This window comes from Phyllostomus hastatus, unplaced genomic scaffold (assembly GCF_019186645.2).
Source record: "Phyllostomus hastatus isolate PE091 unplaced genomic scaffold, TTU_PhHast_1.1 phas_contig_147, whole genome shotgun sequence".
NCBI classification, from domain to species: domain Eukaryota; kingdom Metazoa; phylum Chordata; class Mammalia; order Chiroptera; family Phyllostomidae; genus Phyllostomus; species Phyllostomus hastatus.
The window spans coordinates 10256335-10280327 of record NW_025333603.1 but is presented as its reverse complement, the minus strand read 5'-3'; the positions used below and the strand labels follow the sequence as shown (position 1 = coordinate 10280327).

General features: G+C 36.3%; 1 protein-coding gene and 1 pseudogene across 4 annotated transcripts in view; both read right to left on the bottom strand.

Moving 5' to 3' along the window:
* STIL (STIL centriolar assembly protein) overlaps positions 1-16832 on the bottom strand; it is a 45166-nt gene extending 28334 nt beyond the window's left edge. For 3 of the 4 annotated variants that reach the window (XM_045858710.1, XM_045858726.1, XM_045858735.1), the window contains exons 1-8: positions 16666-16832; positions 14460-14546; positions 10754-10861; positions 8966-9078; positions 7944-8131; positions 6533-6780; positions 4024-4107; positions 1698-1784 (exon numbers count right to left, since the gene is read on the bottom strand). In XM_045858710.1, the coding sequence (XP_045714666.1) occupies positions 1698-1784; positions 4024-4107; positions 6533-6780; positions 7944-8131; positions 8966-9078; positions 10754-10861; positions 14460-14503 (872 nt within the window). In that variant the 5' untranslated portion in view covers positions 14504-14546; positions 16666-16832. Of the gene's footprint in view, positions 1-1697; positions 1785-4023; positions 4108-6532; positions 6781-7943; positions 8132-8965; positions 9079-10753; positions 10862-14459; positions 14547-16480; positions 16613-16665 lie in introns of those variants that run through there. The other variant, XM_045858718.1, reaches the window with a different exon arrangement.
* A 6171-nt stretch (positions 16833-23003) lies between these two features.
* LOC123830618 lies at positions 23004-23291 on the bottom strand (annotated as a pseudogene).
* Positions 23292-23993: the final 702 nt, after the last annotated feature.

The following is a 23993-nucleotide window of genomic DNA, read 5'->3' as shown; positions in this document are numbered from 1 at the left end:
CTTTGGACTTAATGTATGCCCTGCCTGGGACTACCCAGACAGCCCCTGTAAGACTTGAGGTGGCTTACTCCCTTACCTCAAATCTTTGCCTGCCTGATTACCCTATTAAAATTGTTACTATTTACCTGCCACTACCATCCAGACAGACAACATCCTCCTCTCCTGCGTATTTTCCCCCACAATACTCATCACCTTATAAAATATTATTTATTTTACTTATTTGTTCTATTTTCTGCCTATACTGGCAGAGTCTTCATTTTGCTTACTGTTTATCCACAATATCATGAACAGTGCTTGGTATATAGTTGGTGCTCAATAAACATTTGTTCCACACTTTTAGTGAGGGGATAGAGAAAACTGGTACCCTCAAACACTGTTTGAAAGGGTTATAAACTGGCAGTCTTTTTGAAGGGCAACTTAGTAGTATCTACCAAAGTTTAAAATTACACTTTGATCAGAAAGACCACTCTTAGGAATTTATTCTACCAATAGACTAGGACATGCACACAAAGATATATTCAAAAGAGGACTAGTTTTTAAAGTATAGTATCTATTATTTACTATTCAGTTGTAAAATGTGTGTTAAATCTATAAGGAATAATGATATAGAGAAAAAGAACAATGTACAGAAGAGGAAGAATGGTATGCCCCCACCAGTGATTTAATTTTTATAGGCCATTGGAGGGTGGTATCTGTCTATGCATTGTATATTGCAGGAAGGAAGCACAAAATACTGTTTAACAATGATTGTCTCTGGGGATCAAGTCTGGGGAAATGAGGTAGAAGAGAGCCTTATTTTTATTGTATCTTTATTATGTCTGATTTATTACCATGTACTTGCACCATCTTTTCCATAAAGTTTTTTCTAAAGTGACTTATACACCCAAGGTAGACAGAAACAGACCTTGGAATTTTCATTTAATGGATGGAGAAGGTAAGAAGCAAACAGTGGTATCATGTACAAAGTAACAAAATTAAACGAGCAATTGAAGTTAGAAATCAAGTTTCCCTGTCAGTTCTGCTGCTTGTACTTTAGTTCCAGGAGGAAAATTAAACACTTCCTCTCAAATGTTTCTTTGAGTTCTAATAGTATTACTGTGTAATTTAATAAAACACTTGTAACAAATTCAAACTCATTTCAGCCATTTCAATGACAATGAATCGTTATTTATACAATACTAGAGTACATTATCTCTAGGGTTTTCTCCCCCACTCTTAAAAAGTCTATCTTCTGTGTTACAGTTCTGTGGTTAGGCAAGTAAATTCCTTCATATTTCCAAATTTAGTGCTACCTCATCTTTGTCTGGTGTTATTCCCATTTAATATAAGGTTTATTTTTCTAATGTGCTTGTTCTTCTGGTTTATAAGTATCATAAAATGTTAAGGCTTTGCATGAATTTTACTTATTTATGTTTTTTAGATTTTATTTATTTTTAAAGAGAAGGGAAGGGAGGGAGAAAGAGAGGGAGAGAAACATGGATTGATTGCCCCTTACACACCCGAAACTGGGGACCTGATCTACAACCAAGGCATGTACCCTGACTGGGAATTGAACTGGTGACCTTTTGCTTTGTGGGATGATGCCCAACCAACTAAACCACACCGGTCAGGGCAAGACTTTGCACAAATTTTAAAGATCAATAAAATATGAATAGAGTAAAAGATCAAAATAAAATATAGGAGAAAATACCACTTGCCTTTCTTGAATAGAAGAACTGAACATGTATCGCAAGCAGCAAGCCCATACCTGAGGACTATAGATATGTATAATGCCAGAGAGCCATCTAAAAGAAAAAATAGAAATAAAAACTATAGTCATTTATAAATTGATAATATTCTTTCTTTCTTTCTTTTAAAAATCTTATTGATTTTAGAGAGAGAAGAAGGGAGAGAGGGAAAGAGAGAAAGGGATGGAGGGTGAGAATGAGAGAAAGTGAGAGAGAAAGAGAGAGAAAGAGAGACAGAGAGAGAGAGAGAGAGAGAGAGAGGGAGAGAGAGAGAAAGACTGATTTGTCGTTCCACTTATTTATGCATTCATTGGTTGATTCTTGTATGTGCCCTGACCAGGGATGGACCTGCAACCTTCATGTATCAGAAGAACGCGTTAATCAATTGAGCTACCCAGCTAGGGCTGATACTTAATATACTTTAGATTATGTTCTTTTTTAGGGTAAGATTCTTGGCATTCACCAGCACTATACAATAAAAGCTTCATGAATAAGAAATCTATTAATACCAGGCTGTGATAATAATTAAGAGGGAGAATAGATACAGATATATAGAGAGAGTCTTTCTCTCTGTCCTCTCCCACCTGAGATGAAGGGAAAATGGTAGGAGAGAAAATAGTTAACCTTGGAGGTAAAAGCAGGAATCAATTAGAATCAATTAGCCTGGACTTGAAAGAATAAATTTGGGGAGAATGAAGTCAGCAGCTCACTATAGAGTACTGAAAGGGTTAAACATTGTTTTATTTATACACACACACACACACACACACACACATATATAGCATGAAACATAGAATGTTCTTAATAGTCACTTAGTGAGAAAGACAAGTACCATAGGATTTCACTTATAAGTGGAATCTAATGAAAAAATAATAAACAAAACAGTAACAGACTCAGAGAACAAACTGACAACTGTCAGAGGGGAGGGCAGTTGCAGGGCTCAGTTGAAAAGAAGAAGGAATTAAGCAAAAAAAAAAAAAATGGGCAAAGAAACTCATGGACACAGACAATATGGTGATAACCAGAGGGAAAGGGGACTGGGGGAGGTAGAAGAAGGTAAAGGGGGATATATGGTGACAGAAGGAGATTTGACTTGGGGTGGTGAATACATAATACAATATATAGATGAGGTACTATGGAACTGCACACCTAAAACCAATATAATTTTATTAGCCAATGTCACCCCAATAAATTCAATTAAAAAAAGATAATCACTTAGCATCAAAAGCCCATAGCCAATACCAGAAGCATAGCAAACAGAATGTAAGTAGATTTCATGACTCAGAACATTTGTGCATTCTCACTTTTTAATTTTGCATATACTATTCCCTCACATGGGTTCCCTCCCAATCAATCCTCCCTTCTATGATCCAAATACACTAAAACTTCCAGCTCAAGAGTGCTTTCTCTAAGAAAATGACCCCATCATTTCTCTTATAAGTACTAATAGTGCTCACTATTGATATTGTACATTTCATAGCAAATCATATACAGTCATACCTCAGTACTCGTTGGCTTTAGAACTCATCAAATCCTGTACTCATTGCACTTTGACAAGAAAAAAATGTTTCAGCACTTGGCACTTGCTCAGGACTGGCCACCCTTGCTAGAACATGTATGAGACATGATGCCAGCCCACAAGAGGAAATGCTTCATCATTCAGTACTTGTTGGTTTCACACTACTCTCAAGTTCTGGAATGAATTAATGACAAGTACCAAGGTACCACTGTACTTCCTTATTATTTACCTTTCTATGTGTGAATATTTGAATATTTTATCACCTCACCTTGATTATAAATTTCTTGAGGAGCTTTAAATCTTAACACAATATCAAAATAACACTACACATATGGTAAGCATTCAATAAATATGGAATGAATATGAACAATGTCTAAATGTTATTAACTACTAACTCTAAAGAGAAAGCCATTAATATTTAGGGGAATTTCTGCAAAACTGCCTGATACGGAATTTTAAAGTGCTATCCTCGCCCTGTAAGGACAGCAAGTAGTGAAGAAAGTTAAAGGCAAAGGGTTCTAATGCTTCAACTTCAACTAGCAGAACTCAACTTTCTCTGTTTTATACATTGAAATTCTTCCTAAGATTGAGCAAAATCTTGTTTTAACTAATTCTGCTATTCAAATAAGAAAGTTTAAGAATCATTGGTCATTGTGGTCTTGTAAGGTGATCTAAGTTTTAATCATATAGTCATAGCACAACTGATTCACATGTTTATCATATACATTTGAACACATACATGGCTAAAAAGGTTTTCATAAATAATGCAACACTTACATTCCCACTAACGGTAGAGAATAAACTTTGGGATCAGATTCCAGCAAAAGTAACAACTTGCGCGTTTCATCCATGGTAAGATACCTAAACAGAAAATATTCATGTAAAAACAAATGGAAGTATACACTTTTGACCTTTAAAAGAGATCAACTGAGTGCTGAAGCACATTTGAGTCAGGGGAGAAAATTCAAATGAATATTTTCTCTCTCACACACATAACACAAAGAAAACAGTTCAAAGTGTTAAAAAAAAGACTCCAATAAGAGGAGATTAAAGAGAGTCAGTATCTTAATATTCTATCCATTAAAATGGTCATTGAAAATTACACACCCTTTTAAAAAGTTTTGCTCTAAATGTGTCAACTTACTTTAATCAAAAGCATTAAAATCAAAGCTAACGATTTTAGAGCCATACACATTTCCCCGGAAGAAGTGAATTTCCTTTTACTGCAAGTGTTCAGCCATCCAGGTGACCTGACAAGGCTGCCACAGATACTACTTCCCCCGAAGGAGGCTGGATAAGGAGAGGTACAACATATTCAACTTTCTGTGTACTACAGTCCTCCACTACCAAAGAACTTTGGAACCATCATGACAGAACTCAAAAGCTCACTATTCCCTAACAGGATATTATACTATATTTATACTTTGTTATTACGTTTATTACTGACAGTTAAGTTTTGAGGATATGAATAGCTACAATAGAATTGTGGAAAGTTAATTTTATTGTTATGGCTTTAAAATACAAAAATAAAACAAAGCCATTTGTAAAATAAAGTCTTGATAGTCCCACTGAGGATATATTTCATTGCTATAATAACCCTAAAAAACAAAGATAATGAATTTATCAGGCCATGGGACAAGATGATTAAGCCTGAGTTGGCAGGGGATTTATCAATAACACTTACTTACATGTGTTTTGAAAACTCTTCTCCCTTACCTACCTGATAAATTTGTATTCTCTAAAAGCAGCAGCTCAGGCTTCCCATAATTTTCCCAGGCAATTTGGACATAACTTCCTGCCTTCCCTGCACTGTATATAAACCCCTATTATCTTTATCCACATCATGTCTACATGCTTATATGTAAATCATGTTAATATGTTGTGTATTATGTTAATATGCTTAGTAGACAGTAGTATGCTTTTTGAAAATCTATTTAACTTCACTGTCTTAACATAATACCTATTCCATAATGGATCCTAATAAATAGTAGGGTAAACAAATGATTGTGGTCAAGGAAAATGGCAAATCTCACGAACTTAATACATAATGATGGGTAAGGGGAATAAACAATTAAAATGTTGAACATCTTGGGCGGCATGCCAAGGGATCACAGAAGTATAATTTAGAGAAAGGTAAATTCATATTTCACTAGTAGATGGGCATGGGTACTAAGGAGAACAAATTAATATTTTGGTTAATTTTAACACAAATTCCCATGTCCCAATTGAGAACCACTTTACTACTCCAAGGGCATTAAATGTTACACTTAATTCAAGCATTTTTATCACCATCGCATTTAGCCATTTCATGATTCTGGAATATACCAACACTTTTTTTTTTATGCCACTCCAACCAGAAAGGTCGCCAAGTGGGACTCAAAATGGGATCTTTCTTGCTATTCCAGGGAGCCTCTGAAAAGAAAATCCTCCCTTCTCCTTACCCTCTTTTGAAAAGGCATTTTTTAGAGAATGGGACTTGGAGTTGAGTGTCCTTTGGCAAACATTTCTAGCTCTAGAGACCTAACAGGAACTAGGGTGGAGTCTAGTGGGAAATGAAGCCAGAAGTGAACTGCTTAAACTTGAAAGCTGAGGGTGCTTACATTTTCTAACCTGGCTCAGTAGACAATGGATAAAGAACGTAGATGATTCAGGGAAGCAGCCCTGCTGAGGAGCAGAAAGCATGCAGTTTGGCTTATGTTTCCTAAGAAACTAAGAGTGGTGATAGGAAGCTGGAGAGGAGGATGCTGTTCCAGCTACGTGAGGAAACCCCACCCTCCAGTGGTTGACAATCTGGTAAGCTAGAGTACTATAAATTTTTATTTATCTCCTTTCTCTCTAACTGCAGTGCTCATTATTCATAATTAAAACTGCATATAATAAAGAAATTCTCCAGCCTCTTTTAGGTTTATAATCAGTTATAGTGGAAAAAAAAAAAAAGAGACAAAGTTAAAAAAATGATGACCTATAACCAAGGCAAAATACAAGGGGACAAAATGATATAGAGAATAATTTCTCCTTGTATTTTCAAATTACAGAATATAACCAATTTTAATATAATTTTTAACACCAATTTTTCTTGGGGTGGTAGGCACAACTCTTTGAAAGAAAACTACATTCAGCAAAAATTAACAACTTCATTTTTCATCTTCCTTGGTTATTTACATAGTACTGCAGACCTCTGGTGTGTAAGCTGACTGCACAATTATTTCATATTATATGGATATCATAAAAATAGACTAATATGACCAATATTTTGAAAATTGGCTTAATAGACTTTTTTACTTACCCATATTTATAGGTACCTTGAACTTGAGAAATATTCAGATTACTGCTCAAGTTTCTTGCCAGAGCTGTTGGAATAATGGGGATGGGCTTCACTGGTGTGCATCTGAAGGTATTTGCTAGAGTTACTGCTGCCCAGTGTAAGTCAAAATCCACAGCATCCAGACTCTCCCTGGAAGTGATATGAGCTCTTACAGAAAGCAGTTTACCACAATCCAAAGAATCTTTGCTACATACATGGTGCTGCAGAGCCTGAGGAATAAATAGTATACAATTATTTTAAAACTTTGTAACATCTCCAAAGGTTTTATTTGATTCTGACACATGTACTTATATATTGTACACTAATAAAATTAAACAATTTGACTTACAGCATTTCAATTATCTCATTTCTTTTCTGTGAACAAAAGGTTATATGACTAATTTTGTCAAAGCAATTAAGATTGACTATATTAAGCTCCATCACATATTTCCAACTTAGATGTTTCCACAGTATTTCCAATTCTTATTGGAGAATGTCATGTCTAATAAATATTTATTGCATGGGAGAAAAATGGCTGCAAATTAACTCTGACTCAGTCCCAGAGAACTGAAGTCCATTCCTCTTTCTTTTATTACCCCGAATTGTCAAGGAGGTTCTTCTTCTGTAGTTGCTCATGCTGTGTCCTTTCTAGTCTGCCACCACTCTACTACAGGCTAATGCGCCCCTCTTTAACAACCAGCTGACTCTGCAATGGTCTCACTACTCTGACTTCATAGGTCAGCCTGCCCTATCAAGTTAACCACCCCTGATTTAACAGTATTTCCTCTTTTCAGAAACTTTCAGTGACTCTACATACCCACATGACAAAGTTCAAATTCATTAACCTGGCAGACAAGGCTCTCTATGATCTGGACAAAGTAATACTCCAGCGTGACTGCAGACAAATTCAGCAAAAATTTATGCTATTAAAGTCACCCTGATCCCTGGCTGGTGTAGTTCAGTGGATTGAGCGTGGGCTGCGAACCAAAGGGTCGCAGGTTTGATTCCCAGTCAGGGCACGTGCCTGGGTTGCGGGCCAGGTCCACAGTGGAGGCCATGCCGAGAGGCAACCACACATTGATGTCTCTCTCTCTCTCTCTCTTCCTCCCTCCCTTCCCTTCTCTAAAAATAAATAAATAAAATCTTTAAAAATAAATAAATAAAGTCACCCTGAGCAGGTACTGCACTTTGCTACCCTGGACATACTGCTTCTTGTTCTGGAACACTACCTGTACTACCTATCCAGGATTTCTGCCCTTAGAAACCAAGTTTAATTGTAGTTTAGGTAAACAAGTTATTATGAATACTTAGTATATACTGATTTATTAAAATACAACATAGCACACAGTTTAATTCTTATGTTAAGAATAATTAAGTTATCAACAAATCTCACCTTAAAAGCTGAACTGAGGTTATCTGTGTTGTGAACTATTATTTCTCTTGAACAAAGTCCATGAGTATGAACTTTGCATGGAATCACAAAGTCCTCAGGAAGAGAAGCAGTAGGTGTTCTTTCAGAGCACTCAGGTACTTCTCGACCAGGATCAAAGCGATCCACTGTCAATTTCACACTTTCTTCATCTGAAGAACAAAAACAGCAATTATTACATAGTATGCCAATTTAAAACATGAAACCAATCAAACATACATTATAGCAAAACACTGTATTCATACTAATTGTAACACTAAGCTCTTTTTTAAAAAATGACTTGCATATATATTCTTCCGCCCGACCAGACTAAAATCTGTGATGGGTAATGCCAAATTTTATTCTTTTTCATAACCTTGATATATAGCAAAGAAAATCAGCACAAGTACATTACAATAATTGGCTGAATTACTAAACATAAACTTTATTGCAGTCATAAAAATAATTTTTGGTGTATAAACTATTTATTAACAGACAAGGCCTACAGATTTACTTCTTCTTGGACACCCACAGTGCAACCCCAGTGAGCCATGGTTTGGGTGTGCTGCCCTCAAACACAAAGACCCCAGAACTGCTGCAACCCTCTGTGGGCCCTAGATTTCTTCAGCCACTCCAGGTCTTCGTGAAGCTTGCTGTCCAGGCGATTGGCCAGCACCTGGCTGTATTTTCCATTCTTCACATCTTCTGTCTATTCAAGAACCAGTCTGGAATCTTGTATCGGATGGATCCTGCATACGGTGATCATGCGTTCCATGTCATCCAGTGAGCTCTCCTGCCCTCTTGGTGAGGTTGATGTCTGCCTTCCTCAACACCACACTCTTAACTGTAGTGATGAGAAGGCTATTTTCTCTTGTCCACCAATATTGATGTTGAGTACTCACAAAATGTGCTAGAATTGCTCAGGAATCACTAAAAACAAGGCAGGAGTGCTCTGTACACCTCCTGAGGAAGAGCTCCTAAAAATAATATTTTTAAAAATATATTACCTTCATCTACTGTGAGAGAACCAAGTAAAAAGCATGGCAAGTTCTTTTTATTCTGCTTGGCATGTCGACAAGCAAGTCGGATGGTCTTTTCAGTTACCACAAGCTTTGGATTTCTGTAAAACAACAAGTGTTTTATGAAGGCAGTGGGTCTAATATCCTCAAAAAACCTCCTGCCATGAAATGCTGCCTAAAATATAACTCGCATCTTTAAAAATGTACAGAACAATCATTGTGAGGAAATCCTAGGGTCAAAGGCAGGGCACAGAGAGGGCTGCCTGGAAGTCAGGACTCCAATAAGCACATGCTGGAGTTACAGTTGTTTTCCAGGCATTTGCCTGACTTATGAACCAGAACAGAGCTTGAGAAATTATGAACCCAACCTCCTGTTTTTGTAAAGTTGGAATTAAATAGTCACATTGATTGGTTTACCTATTGTCTAGCATTAATGAATATAGAATATAAATAAATATTATCTAAATGTTTAAAGAAATATAAAAGGAACCCTAAAATATGAGCAAGAAACAAAATAATATTAAATATACTAGCCAATTAAAAACGAACTGCAAAAAACTTGTAGAATTAAAATACAATCAATTAAACTGTGCGTATATAAAATCTTTCATATATACAGTACGCTTCCACATTTAAAAAAACCTAAATGAACAGGTTAGATGGTAATTAAGCACAGCTAAAAAAGAAAATTAATAGAGTTGAAGAACAAAAGAGATTACTCAAAAAGTAGCAGAGAAAGAAAATAGAAAATATAAAAGATAAGAGACATGGAGAAAAGAATGAACAAGTCTAACAAATTGTACTTCAACAAGACTCTTTCTGTTAATGATACCCCCTTTCTCTGCCAACTGGTTTAGAACTTAAATACTTTTTGATTTGTATCTCCCCTTTAGTTCCTCTGTTCAGTATGTCATCAAATGCTAGAAATGGTTTCTTTAAAAACACCTTGTTTCATTCTTTCCTCTTGATCTCACTACTGCTCCAAACCCTTGTAATAGCTACCATTTACTGAATACTTCTTATGTTACAGGTACTGTGCCAACTGACGCTTTTCAGAGTCTGTCTCATTTAACCCTTACAAGAGTGCTATGAAACGAGTATCATTATCCCCATTTTATAAATAAGAAAACTGGCCCTTAGCCTCTTTACTGAGGTCACATAAATAAGAAATGGTAGAATCAGAACATGACCATCTAAGCTATCTAACTTCAATTATAGCACCTTAAACCACTATTGCATAAATCTATGTTTCTTATATTACAGAAAACCCTCTCATAGCTAGGCTGACTCTAGGCTCTTCCCGTTATGATCCAGCCTTAGAATTCTGCGTTTAACAAGTAACTCCCTTATATTAAAAAACTCAATTAATCTCTGTTTTCTATTACTTTAAGCCTAAGTTTCTGTGTCTTTCTTTCAAGATTCTGGCCATAACCATAATATTTTATATTCCTTCTAATATGGTCTACTCTCAAACTCAGTTCAATCTTTTCAATGCTCTACAAAGACATCATGCAGAAGCATTAAGAAAAAAACTTTCAGTGATTATTATTTTGTCTCTTGAGTTTTTATAATACTTAGAACTGTAGGTTTGCAGACTATGTTAACTGTAAAATGAAAATCATTTCTCAAAAGCATGAAGAAAGATTTTTTCAAAAAGCAGAGAGAAGATTATAAATAGAAAAGTAAAAAAAAAAGTCATAGTAATCAATTTTGCCTTAGACATCTTTCTGACTCCTGTTCATACTGGTTTGATCTGAAAAGAGAAACATCTCATACCTGTAGTAATTAAGGTGTAAATAGATGAAATCTCCAATTGGCACTGGGTTCCAAAGTGCACACTTTGATGGAGGAAAGTAAAAAGGTACCATCCTGCTTGAAGAAAACCTTAAAAAAATAGTTTCAAGTCAAAGAACAATGAAAAGCAAACTGAGTAGAAAGTTTAAAAGAAATAGTTTAAATGATGAAGCTTCTTACTGCTTTTGTTATTTTAGAAGAGTTGAAAATATTTTTTTAAAATCTTTTTTTTTTAAGATTTTATTTATTTATTTTTAGAGAGGGGAGGGAGATAGAGAGAGAGAGAGAGAGAAACATCAATGTGCGGTTACTGGGGGTTATGGCCTGCAACCCAGGCATGTACCCTGGCTGGGAATCGAACCTGGGACACTTTGGTTTCCAGCCCGCACTCAATCCACTGAGCTACACCAGCCATAGAAAGTTGAAAATATTTTTAAAACATGAAAGAAAAATCACTTGTAAGTACTAACTACTATCAAGAGAATAAGCACTCAAACTTTAGGTAAAGCTTTTTGTCCTTTTTTTTCTTATGATACCTAAATTTATACACATATAAGCTTTAAAAAAAAAAAACAACCCAGTAGCACTAATCCTATAAAATCCTATTTAAGAAAAAAACGTATATAAGCCATGAATTTACATTGAAATTTAAAATCAATTCTGTCCTTTAGAACTAATTTCTAGTTTATACCTATAAAATTATGAAAAACACAAAAACTTAATACTCTTTATTTTTCAGTTTCCAAATTTGGTATCTTGGGCCCTATCACATAAGTTAATTAATGAAGCATCAAAAGCACCTTATAAGTAATTCCTTGACACAGATCCTAGGAGTCGAATAAAGGTACCCTAAATCATATACGGTACCATCACAAAGATTTTATTTATGTGAGTAACGTAAGAAAACCGCTATAAGAAAAAGACAATGGAAAGAAAGGACAAGAGTTGCATGTAGTTAAAGCAAGAAAGCTTTGACAGTGAGCTACGGACAACGTGCCTTTGCCTGGCAGTAGACTGTTAAGTAGTTGAACTGAAAGAATATTTATCGTATCATAAACCCTCTTACTTTCTTGGATCATTTGATGAAGCTTCTCAACTAGCGCCAGTTTACTAATCACCGACTAGGTATATCAGGCATCCTACCGGGCATTTCACCTACACAGTATTTCTAAAACTGTTCCAGAAACACTTTATTGTCCACTTTATTGAAAACAAACTGTAACTTTCCTAGCTTCATGCATCAATTAAGTAGCAGAGCTGGGATTTGAAACTAAGTGTAGTTGATTTCAAAGCTTATTCTTCTAGAAGTTCAGCGGTATAGTACTTTAGAGCCCAGGTGTGAATTCTGGCTCCACCACATTCTAGCTGTATGCTTTCAAGTCCTGGCCTAATTTGAGTGCATTATATCTATAGGAAGGATGTTTAATCTGCCTGTTTTGTAATGAGAACATAATCTGAGGCTAAGAAATTTGCTCATGGTCACAAAGCTAGTAAGTGACAAACTGTCAGTGTATCTATCTATGTCTCTATATCTAACAGATAGGGTCCCGCAGAAGGCACACCTGCTTGAATGTGGTTGGTAGGGTAATAATATGGATGTAATAATTTATAGTTTTAATTTAAACTTGCCACCTAAAATTTCATATGGTATGCTTGAGTATGACATTGTTATGTTACAGAATTATATGCTTATGGTTTTATGATAAAAAAGAGGGGCGTTACTTCTGCCAGACCCCGTATTTATCATTTACCAATGGATGAAAGGCAGTAGGACGCAAGGGCTAAAAGCCAAAAGTCTGGACATCAATCAGCTGGATGGGTCTGAATCCTGGCTTCAAAATTTGCTAGTTGTGTAAACTCGATCAAGTTATTTAATGTCTCTGTGCCTCAGTTTCCTCACCAGTGAAACAGAATTAATATAAGCATCTCTTGGCAGTTATATTGAATATTAAATGAGTCAATACATGTAAAGCGCTTAGAAAAATTCCTGGCTAATTGCAAGTATTAATGTTAGGTATTTCTTTTGCTCTCAGCAGTCCATAATCCCTTTAAAGGCCAACCTACACTACTTCAGGTTTACTTCACTGCAATATAGAATAGAAATAATATCAGGTTTAAATCTTGGCTATACTACTTACCAATTGTATAACTTTGGGTTTGTTAATCTCTCTAGGGTACAAGTTTCCTCATTTAAGAAAAATAGAAGGGAATAATAATGGTATTTACAACTCATAGGTTTGTTGTGAAGATTAATTAAGAATAATGTATACAAAGCACCTGGCACTACAAGATTTTAATAAATGCTGTTTAGTCTTTTTCTTAAGGTATAAACATAGATATTGGAGGGAGGTGAAATAAAAACACCCTTAAATTGCACACAAAACTTTGCATGTATGTATATAAGTACTTTTTCTTAGGAAATGATATTCATGGCTATCAGATATTCAAAGCAGTGTGTAACCCCAAAATATTTCAAAATTGCTAAAGCCCATGGGTTACTAAAAACGAGAGGTTTCAATAAAACAAAACCCTCCAGAAAACTAGAGATGAATATGATTTTTAAAAAAACTAGAATTAAGTATACCAGGAGTAATCAGTTTAAATCACATGGGTATATTATTTTACCTAGAATATAAGGAATAAATTTGACCCAATAATAAGTTAAAAAAGAAAAAAACTTGTTGACAAATTTTCAAAGAATAAGAGGTGGCAGTAGAACAAAAAGGTCAAAATTAAGCAAAAGAAATAAGATAGCCTCTTTGGGTCATGTTTCCCATTGTCTTGATCAAAAGACATCTGGTACAAAGAAAAGCAATACGAAGAATAAAGGTAACTCATGGATGCAATCCTAGTTTAGATGAAAAAAATTCATATGTCAGCACTAATTGTTCTTCCTTAGAGGAAAAAAAGAACAATAAAGGATCCAAAGAAGCAAATAACACAGATAATTTAACGGTCCCCTTTTTACTGACAGACTGAGAAATCAGGAAACAGATGGCAAGCTCCTCCTTCCTACCCCATATGAGTGGGAAAAGGCTTAAGGATATCTAAGGAAACTAGGTATATCCAATCTGAAATTTTTACCAGCAAGGAATTAGGGTTTAGAAGAGGAAGAGAATCCAACCACTTTCCCACTTTTAGCCTTAATAGTTCAGGTACTATTTCCATCAATAAAACGATCCTTGCCCTGGCCAGGCAGCTCATCCCAATACAGCAAGGTTGTAGGTTCCATCCCCCATCAGGGTACATAGAAGAAATCAATCAATATATGCATAAATAAGTAGAGCAACAAATTGATGTCTCTCTCTCTCTCCTTTCCTCTCTAAAAATCAATACATAATTTTTTAAATATGCAAAATAGGCAACAACCTAATTTTAAAAAATCTTCTGTTAAACTAAAATAAGGAAAGGAGGGAATGAAATGAAAATTTACCAAGTGCCTATATTTAACCCTTCACAAAAATCTTCTGTTAGATAGAAATTACTATCCCCAACTTACAGATGAAGAAACTGAGGATTAGAGAAGTTAATTAACTTGATCAATGTCACCCACCTAATAATTGGCAGAGCTGAGATATGCACCCAGATTTTTCTGATTCTAAAGTTTTTTCTCCTTCTATTCCAATATACCTTCCCAAGTTATGTGAGCGATTGTGGGGAAAAAATTATATAAAAAATATTTCTATACCTGGTATTCATCTGGGACACTGCAAGAGGATATGGAGGCTCCATGATAGTTGGTGAATGATTTATTCAATTTCAAATGCTCAGTATCCTAAAAAAGAGGATATTACTAATGAGTGACACAAATAAAAAATAAGAAACATGATTTAACCACTTATTAACAGACAAAATTAAATTACAGACAAAATTAGGTTACTTATATAAAGTGTTTTCATCTATAGATTAATAAGATAAAATCCTTGTGGGTTCCAATTATTTTCATACTTTATAGTCATTCTGCCTACAAATTAATATTAATATTTATCCTAGGCATCAGACCCTACCAATGTATCTATTCATTAAGGAAAGCACAGATTCTGCCCCAAGATCATTATATCAACTAAGTGAGCTGGATATGTCAGGTAGTATTTAATATATAAGATTTTGACCAAAAGCTGCAAAATATTTTTTAAAAACCCACAAGGCATAATTTGGGTTAGATGTTTATTGGGTCTACAATGATCAATGAACCTTCATCCTTGTGCATATGGAAGGTAAATACTGCATCCCCACAAACTGATTTGAATCACTGCAAAATCAGTGGTCTCTTTTGTTTCCACCAGCCCTCTATGGGTAGTCTCATCACTCCCATTGTTTCCACACCCATCTGTGTACAGCAAACTTGCAGCTTTCACCTCTCTTCTGAGTTTCAAACCCATTTTTCTAATTACATACTGGGTATCTACATTTAAATATTATTGAAGCAAAATACAGACCTCTAAGTCTTTTCTTTACAGTTCGGTATTTCTTATATTCTTTTATTTTTGCCTTAAGAGTTTTTTTGGCCCTATACCTTCCATTTCAATTCTAGCAAAAAGGAATTGTCAAAATTAAGATAAGTGTGGAAAGAGTTAATAATGCAGGTGCAGAAGTCATTTAGAAGAGATTTTTTAAAAAGATAAAGTCAGAGGCTGAAAACATTTACAAGAATAAAATCCTATTGAAAGCACCCTTGTAAGGTTGACTTAAAAGTCCTTCTTGGAGGTATGTGGACTTCATGAAGAGCTCTTTGGATGCAGGTTTTAAAATCTAAAGCCTTTCTGTGCTGCTTGGTTGTCATGGGTGACAGTATTCAGCTCCTTGATCACTGTAACCCTAAGAAGTATACAGAGTGCCATTTTTCTTCATTAAACAGAGGAGGTTTAAAACTCCATATATGTCTCTTCTTTCTTTATGACTTAGGGTAAAAAATATAATGTTGATCCTTTCTCATTTAAAATGATACACATGAGACAGTTTGTTCTGACAGCATCATGCAAGCAATTAAAGCCAATGAAACCAAAACCACATAACACCTATACCTGGAAAAGCTAGGAGGTATCATGTACCAAATAGAAATCATCAAATCATCCTTACCTCTCTTTCCTCCTTCTTCCCTCATAAAATTTCTGTGTTTCCATCTCCACTTAGTTCCTGACTTCATCGACTAACCAGGCTTACTGTAAGTCCCCACAGTTTGCTAAGTTACTTCTATATAAATCTGATTTAATTATTCTCTTGCTTAAAAAGTTGATGGCTCTTCCATACATACAGAATAAAAAACAATCACAATCTGGTCCGTCTTGTTCCAACTTTATCCCTTATCCACTCATCCTACATCCCAGTCAAACTGAATTACTTGCATTTCCCCGAGTTTGAGTATCTGCACAGGCTGTCCCCTTTACTAACAATGCTTGGTAAACCCCCATCATCCTTCGCAATCCAACTCTAATATCACTTCCTCTGTGAAACCATATCCTGGACACCATGGTAATGTTATTTCTGCCTGTGTTCACACACATCGCATTTTCAGACTTGCTTGTTTACACATTACTTACAGTAGAACTCTAACTTCAAACATTAACCGATCCTTTACTATGTAGCTGACTGAGCTAGATAATGTGAAGAATTCAAGATCGAGCATAGAACGGTTCAGTTCTCCAGAAATTTTCACAGTGAAAACAACTACAAATGGCATGTTGTCGACTGAAAACCTCTTTCACATACCTAAGCAAAGATGATTCTCAAGGAATTCGTGGTCCACTTATTTCTCCCATTAGTTCCCCTTCGCGCCATCAATCCAGGCTCCTGGAGGGCTGAACCCACTACGGGGCCTTGAACGTTACCCACCGTCCTTTCCCGGTCCCCACTGCAGCCTCCTACTGAAAGCCAAAGCATAAAGTGCAACTCACCGCAACCTCCGCCAAGCCCAGGTCTGTTTGTTAAGCCGGAACAGAGATAAGCTCCAAGGAGCACCTCCACCGACCCCGCCCTGGGACGTTGGGGTCGCGGGAACCCAGGCGGCAAACACTAGCTGGTGAAACCGAAGCCCGCGCCTCGCCTGCTGACTGGTCAGAAATCCGACCCAACAGGGTGCAGGGTGAATACAGGAGGTTTCACCTAGTGTCTCTTGACGGGCTGGTACGCCAGCCAATCAGTGCCCCGCACACGGGCAGAGCTAGGCCAATCCCAAGCCTCCTTGGAGAAACGAAGGCGACCCTGGCGTTCCGGGATCAGGTTCCGGAGGATTTAAACACTTAATTTTTTTCGTCAACGGTTAAGTTCCGGGATAGGGCGGGCCTTGCCTACGCAAAATGAAAACCGCAGCTTGCCAGAAATGCGCAAAGCAAAGGAAGCGATTGCTCCTTTTTGTGATCGCCCGGTCGTTGCTCCAAGAATAGAAGAGAGTGAAATTCTTGACTTGAATGGGCAAAAGAGAGGGCAAGTTAGACTTCTTTCAGTTTCTTTCCTAAGAAGCGTCCTCTCTTCTCAATAACAAACGTTTTTAAAAACATTTCTTTGTATATATCCGTGACTGATGTGGTTGGTTGTTGGGCCTCCCCCCGCAAAGCGAAAGACCCGCCAGGTTCTGTTCCAGTCGGGGCACCTGCCTGGGTTGCAGTGGGGCGCATCCCCTCCCCATGTGTATGAGCGGCAACTGATGGATGTTTTCCTCTCACATCATGTTTCTGGCCCTCTCTCTAAAAGTAAATAAATATTTTTAAAAATTCCTTTGTACATAGTCCTGGCTGGTGTAGCTCAGTGGATTGAACAAGGCCTGTGAAGCAAAGGGTCGCAGGCTGGATTGCCAGTCAGGGCACATGCCTGGGTTGCAGGCCAGCTGCCCGTTTAGGGGGTGTGTGCGAGGCAACCACACATTGATGTTTCTCTGCCTTTTTCTCTTTCCTTTCTCCTCTCTAAAAAGAGAAAAATAAAATCTTTAAAATTTTTCTTCGTACATAAAGGGCATATGGTATAAATATACATGGCATATGTATATATGTGGCATACGGTATTAATATTGGTGTAATAACTTGTAAGCTCCACAACTATTGTTGGTAACTGGGCCTTCTCGGCTCTTGTCTATTACTGTCCTGTCAAAGTAGAGAGGAATAATCCCTAATCAACAAGGGAGGAAACTTAAGATACTACACAGCTAGTGAGTACAGAGTCAAGATTTGAAATGCCACTTACTTTCCTCTAGAGTCTACTTTTGTTAGTTTACTGAGTAATATGGGAGTGCCTTGAAGTCTGAACTGCGTTTGTAGACTGTCTTGTTTTGAATGTGTCCATCGTTTTGACAGAGTGTAAATGTATGAAACTAGCCATGAAATACATGCTCCACAGAATGTCATTCTCTACTTTCCTGCAAAGATTCCTGGGCACACATTTTAAGGGAAATGATGGGCAGTTCCTCAGCTCTGGTTTGAGAGCAGGAAAAGCCTCAGACAGCAATGCACGTGTGACAAAGTGTTGGCCAACTCAGTGGGGAGCTCTGGACATTAGAGGAGCCCCACAGTAGTTAGAAATGGCTAGAACTCTTGCTGTGCTCAATAATAGTCTGAGGTTTCCTGAAAGAGCAAGCACCAAAGCTAAGGCAGATCCTAAAGGCCAGCAAGAGGCAGTCAGGCAAGTGTACTCTTTGCAGCTGATTGGCAAGTTCTTTCAGGAGAGAGGTACAAGTCACACACCCTTGATGGATGCAAAGACCCTGGGATGGGAGCCTCTTGGCATTTTTAAGAAAAATCATGAAGACTAGTATGTGCTGGGCAGAGTGAGTGAGGAGAGGATTATCAAGAGTTGAAGGGCTCCTATTTGTTTTGTTTTGTTTGGAATAAATGGAATTAGTCATTTAAAAAAAAGAGTTGAAGAGGGGAGGAGGTGTTGGTAGATCATTCGGGTTCTTCTAGGCCATGATAAGGACTTGGCTGCATTCTTGAGTGTGATAGGAAGCCATTTGAAGATTTTAAACAGGGAACCAATAAGATCTGATTTTTGGTCTTAAAAAGACTACTGTAGTTGCCCCACTGAGAATAAACTGGAGAGGCAAGGGCAGAAGTAAGGAAACTAGTTAGAAGGCTACTGCAAAAACCTAAGGGAGAGATTGATGGTGGCTTGAACCAGAATGGTAGCAATGAAAGTTGCTGAATTCTGGATGTATATTGCAGGTAGAATCAGCAGGATTTGATTAAAGATTAAATTAGAATGTAAAAGAAAAAGACCTTGTGTGGGCCTTCTCTGTCATTATATGAAGGTCCTAATCCTCAAAGCAGAGAAGTATTGTATTATCCCTATTCAACAAGGGAGGAAATTTAAAAGATCATACAGCTAGTTCATGTAGAGTCAGGATTTGAAATGCCACTTACTTTCCTCTAGTTTTATTTAGAACCACTTTAAGATATCTGAAAGGGAAATTAAGATGATACAAATTAGACAAAAAAGAAGGGATGAGCATAAAACGTAAGTCCCTACTCCTTGGGTGTGGGCTGGGCATAGTGACATTCTTCCAAAGCAAACAGTATGGAAGGGTGGGAGCAGGGAGAATAACTTTACATTGGGGAAGTCTGTCCAACAGTGCTTCAGCCACGTAATCAAGGCCAACATTAATAGTCATGAGTCATGTTGATAGTATGTACACTCATGCTGTGATGAAAATGGCATATTATCTCTATAATCTTCTTTCCAATAACCTATAACCTCAGTCCTAAGAAAAACATCAGACCAATCCCAGTAGTGGGGAATACTATAAAATACCTGACCTATACTCAAAATTGTCAAAGTTATTAAACCAAGAAAAGTATGAGAAACTAGCCACGAGGCACCTGAAGTGATAAGACAACTAAATGTAATGTGGTATCATGGGTGGAATTGTGGAACAGAAAAATGACACTAGGTTAAAAACTAAGAAAATCTAATAATCCAAGGACTTTAATTAATAATATTGTACCAATACTGGTTTGTTAATTGTAACAGATGTACCATACTAAATATGTTAATAGGAAAAGCTGTATGTATATGGGGTATATGGGAACTTTGTATTACAATCTCATTTTTTCTATAAATCTCAAACTTTTCTAAACAATAAAGTCTGTTAAAAAGAAAAAAAGAAAGCCCTGGCTGGTGTAGCTCAGTTGATTGAGCACAGGCTGCAAACCAAAGGGTCACCGGTTTGATTCCCAGTCAGGGCACATGCCTGGGTCAGGCCAGGTCCCCATTAGGGGGATGTGAGAGGCAATCACACATTGATGTTTCCCTCCCTCTCTTTCCCCTTCCATTTTCCTCTCTCTAAAAATAAATAATAAATGAAATATTTTAAAAACATATTAAAAAGAAAGAAAAAAGAGGCAAGAGGAGAATTGAAGCATATGCTATATTTTTAACAACACAATAAAATATCTTATTGTTGTTTAATAATAATAACTCACATACCAAAAAAGAACTTTAATTAAACATATCACTACTATTGGACTTCTAGACAGGATATATACTTAGTGCTATGCATAGAATAAATGCTTTTTTAATTGAATGAAGATAAAAGTAGTCTTCATTTTAGGATTGGAATGACTCAGCCTTATATTTAGTACAGCCTGGACATATCTAAAGGGATTATTTTCTAGATATTAAACATTTTTAAAATTATGGTATAGTGTAACTAGAACTGGCTTTGGGGATCTGGCCCCAAATTCTGCCATTAAATCTCTCTAAGATTGATTTTTTTTCCTTCACATATTATACATTATCATAAAAAAGACTGAATGCATAAAGAATATAAAAGTTAATTTAAAACTGCCCATATGTTATTAGTGCAGATGTACTAACGATTGGCATTGTTAATAAATGAGCAACACATTGCTGTAAATTCACAGAGATTAAGGGAATTAATTTGTTAATTACAAAGAGAATAAGCTTAGTAAAATAAAATCTACAAATGCTATGCCAAGGACCCGCTACACACTAAGTTTTGTGCTAGATGGAAAGGAGAATTGGAAGTATATAGCAAGCACAGAAGAAGGAAGGAACAACTTTACAGACAGGGTAATAAGAGGCAATTATCCAAAGCAAATATGAATTATTGTTAGATTGCTGGCCACTTTAAATAGATTGACTATATGCTATGCTATTCTTTGCTCCCTGTTTATATATATTCATGTCAGTTCAGGACACTGGAATTGTTATGGCTGTTGGCCCTAACAGTGAAAAGCTACCAGTCTTATTTTTCAAATTTGCAAGTGTTTTAATTTTCTTCACAATGAACCATTTCCAGTGTGTTATACTTTTTAAAGTACGAATTTGTTGCACAAACAATGCTATAAGAAAATATTGCAAATGGAAAAATGCACCCAAAATTCTACATCGTAACACATCAACTGTCTTCATTTTTTTTTCATTTTCCTTTTTAGTCACTAAGTGACATGATCTTTATGATTAGACCAGATTAATGTTCAGTGTTATAAATGCTGATGTGCCTTTTAATAGGCTGACTGTGGGAATTAAAGAGCTATTGTTATCACCGGGAACAGGGAAGTTGGAATTAGTTATCAGTTTTGCTACTCATTTACTGAATTTCTCCAAACACTCAACTTTCCCTCCCTCTATTTACACTTTTGAGCTAAGCTGGACTATTGCTTTCTAAACACAAGTACAACTTCACTTCACTTCGTTGCACATCGCTTTGATGTTCATTTTGTTGAACATCATTATTTTTTTTAAGATTTTATTTATTTATTTTTAGAGAAGGAAGGGGGGGAGAGAGAGAGAGAGAGAGAGAGAGAGAGAGAGAGAGAGAGAGAGAGACATCAATGTGTGGTTGCTGGGGGTTCTGGCCTGCAACCCAGGAATGTACCCTGGCTGGGAATCGAACCTGGGACACTTTGGTTCCCAGCCCGCGCTCAATCCACTGAGCTACGCCAGCCAGGGCTTGAACATCATTATTTTTAAGGGTGATTGCCAGTCTTTCAATTAATGCAAAATTCCTTTGAGATTCTTAAGCCTCTCATTAGAGGTAACAATAACAATTTATGAATTAAGTAATGTTGACTTATTTTACTTATTTTTTAAAGCTTGGATTGTTTGGAATAAAAACTAGAATAAGTAAATAACACACACCAGTAAATTATCTGATAGTATTTGTTAATCTGAGTTAATATACTATCATCCTGATTTTGCATTCAGGGAACTAGCTCCTCTGTTGTAAATTAACTGTCCATATATGCAAGGGTTTATTTCTAGGCTATTTACTCTGTTTCATTGTTCTATGTGTCTATTTTTATAACAATGCTATAATGTTTTAATTACTATAGCTTTGTAATATAGTTTGAAATCAGGCCGCATAATGCCTCCAGCTTTGTTCTTCTTTCCTAAGATTGCTTTGGCTATTTGAGGTCTTTTGTGGTTCCATACAAATTTTAAGGTTGTTTGTTCTATCTTGTGAAAAATACCATTGGGATTTTGACAAGGATTGCAATGAATCTGTATAGTGCCTTGGATAATGGACATTGTAACATTATTAATTCTTGCAGTCTATGAGCACGGAATATCTTTACATTTGTATCTCCCTTAATATATTTCATTAATGTCTTGTAGTTTTCAATATATAGGTCTTTCAACTCTTTGGTGAAATTTATTCCTATGTATTTTATTCTTTTTGATGCAATGGGATTGTTTTCTTTTTTAAAAAAAAACAAGTTTATTTAAACAACAAAATGCTGGATTTGAAGGGAAAACTAGGATTCATTTCTTTTCATTTATCCCTACTTAAAGACAGATTGCCCTATGTGTGACAGCTACATACAAAAAAGTTATGAACTGTCCTTGGTTTTACGATGATGAATGAGAAACATTAAAATCTCCAGTCAAACAAGATATGCAAGGATTTTTATGTTTTGTTTTTGTCTTTGTTAAATAGTGAGAGCAAAATAACTTACTGGAATATAAAGATAAGAGCTGAATGAGCATGCCACTAATGGAGAAAGGGGGTATTTTCACAGAACCAGTATTTTTCCCCATCTCATTTCCATTTGATGTTGATCAAAACATACCATTGGCTATTCAGTTAAAAAAAAATGCAAGTGCTTGCGCACATACATCAGTTGCTTTATGCACAATTAAAGGAATGGGGAAAGGGAAAATGAAAGAATAGAGAAAACTAGACTGTAGTAGTCAGAATGTGGTGGAACCAAATTACAGTTTACTAACTGAGAATGGCTTCTTGGTTTGGAGGGACAGAGTTCTGAAGTAACAGCTTCCCTTTTTAGCAGACACCTCCTGTCTGCTGCTGGAACACATCAATTATGTCTTCATCCTCCATTTCCAACTGTGCAGGTATGTCTATTTCATTGATTGGCTGCCCGTCAAATCAGAATCTGATTGGCCTCACTGACAAGCCCTATGTTTTACAATAGGCTTTCACTAGTTTACTAAGTGGTGTATGCCTCTTAATCTTAAACTGCACCACAGAACCATCCTGCCCTACTACCTTCAAATTAATATGATCATTATTCTCAGTCTTGACCCCTTCCTTGGGCTTTACGTCTGCCATGGTGAGCACTGGTGTCTCTTCAACTGCCGCTTCACAAAAGAGGTACCGCGTCTGTACCGAATGAGCACACAAGCAACACCAGGAGCAGCAGAAGCAGCAGATTGTTTTATTTCTGATAGTTTGCCACACGTTTTTATGTATTGATTTTGTATCATGCAACTTATTTACTGAATTTGCCTATTCTAACAGTTTTTTGATGGAGTTTTTAGGGTTTTCTATATATATAATATCATGTCATCTGCAAATAGTGACAGTTTTACTTCTTTTCAATTTGGATAACTACTTCTTTTTCTTGTCTAATTGCTCTGGCTAAAACTTCCAATACTATGTTGAATAAAAGTAGATGATGGTGTATGATCTTTTTTATGTATTGTTGAATTTGGTTTGCTAATATCTTGTTGGAAAATTTTGCATCTATGTTCACTAGGAATATTGGCCTGTAATTCTTGTGTGTGGCATTGTCTGGTTATCAGGGTAATGCTGGCCTCACAAACTGTGTTTGAAAGAGTCCTCCCTTTTTTATTTTTTGGATAAAGATTGGTATTAATTCTTTTTTGAATGGTTGGTAGTTTTCACCAGTGAAGATATCTGGTCCTGGACTTTTGTTTGTTAGGAGGTTTTTCAATACTGATTCCATCTCCTTGCTAGTACTCTATCTGTTCACATTTTTTATTTCATCATAATTCAGTTTTTGTAGGTATG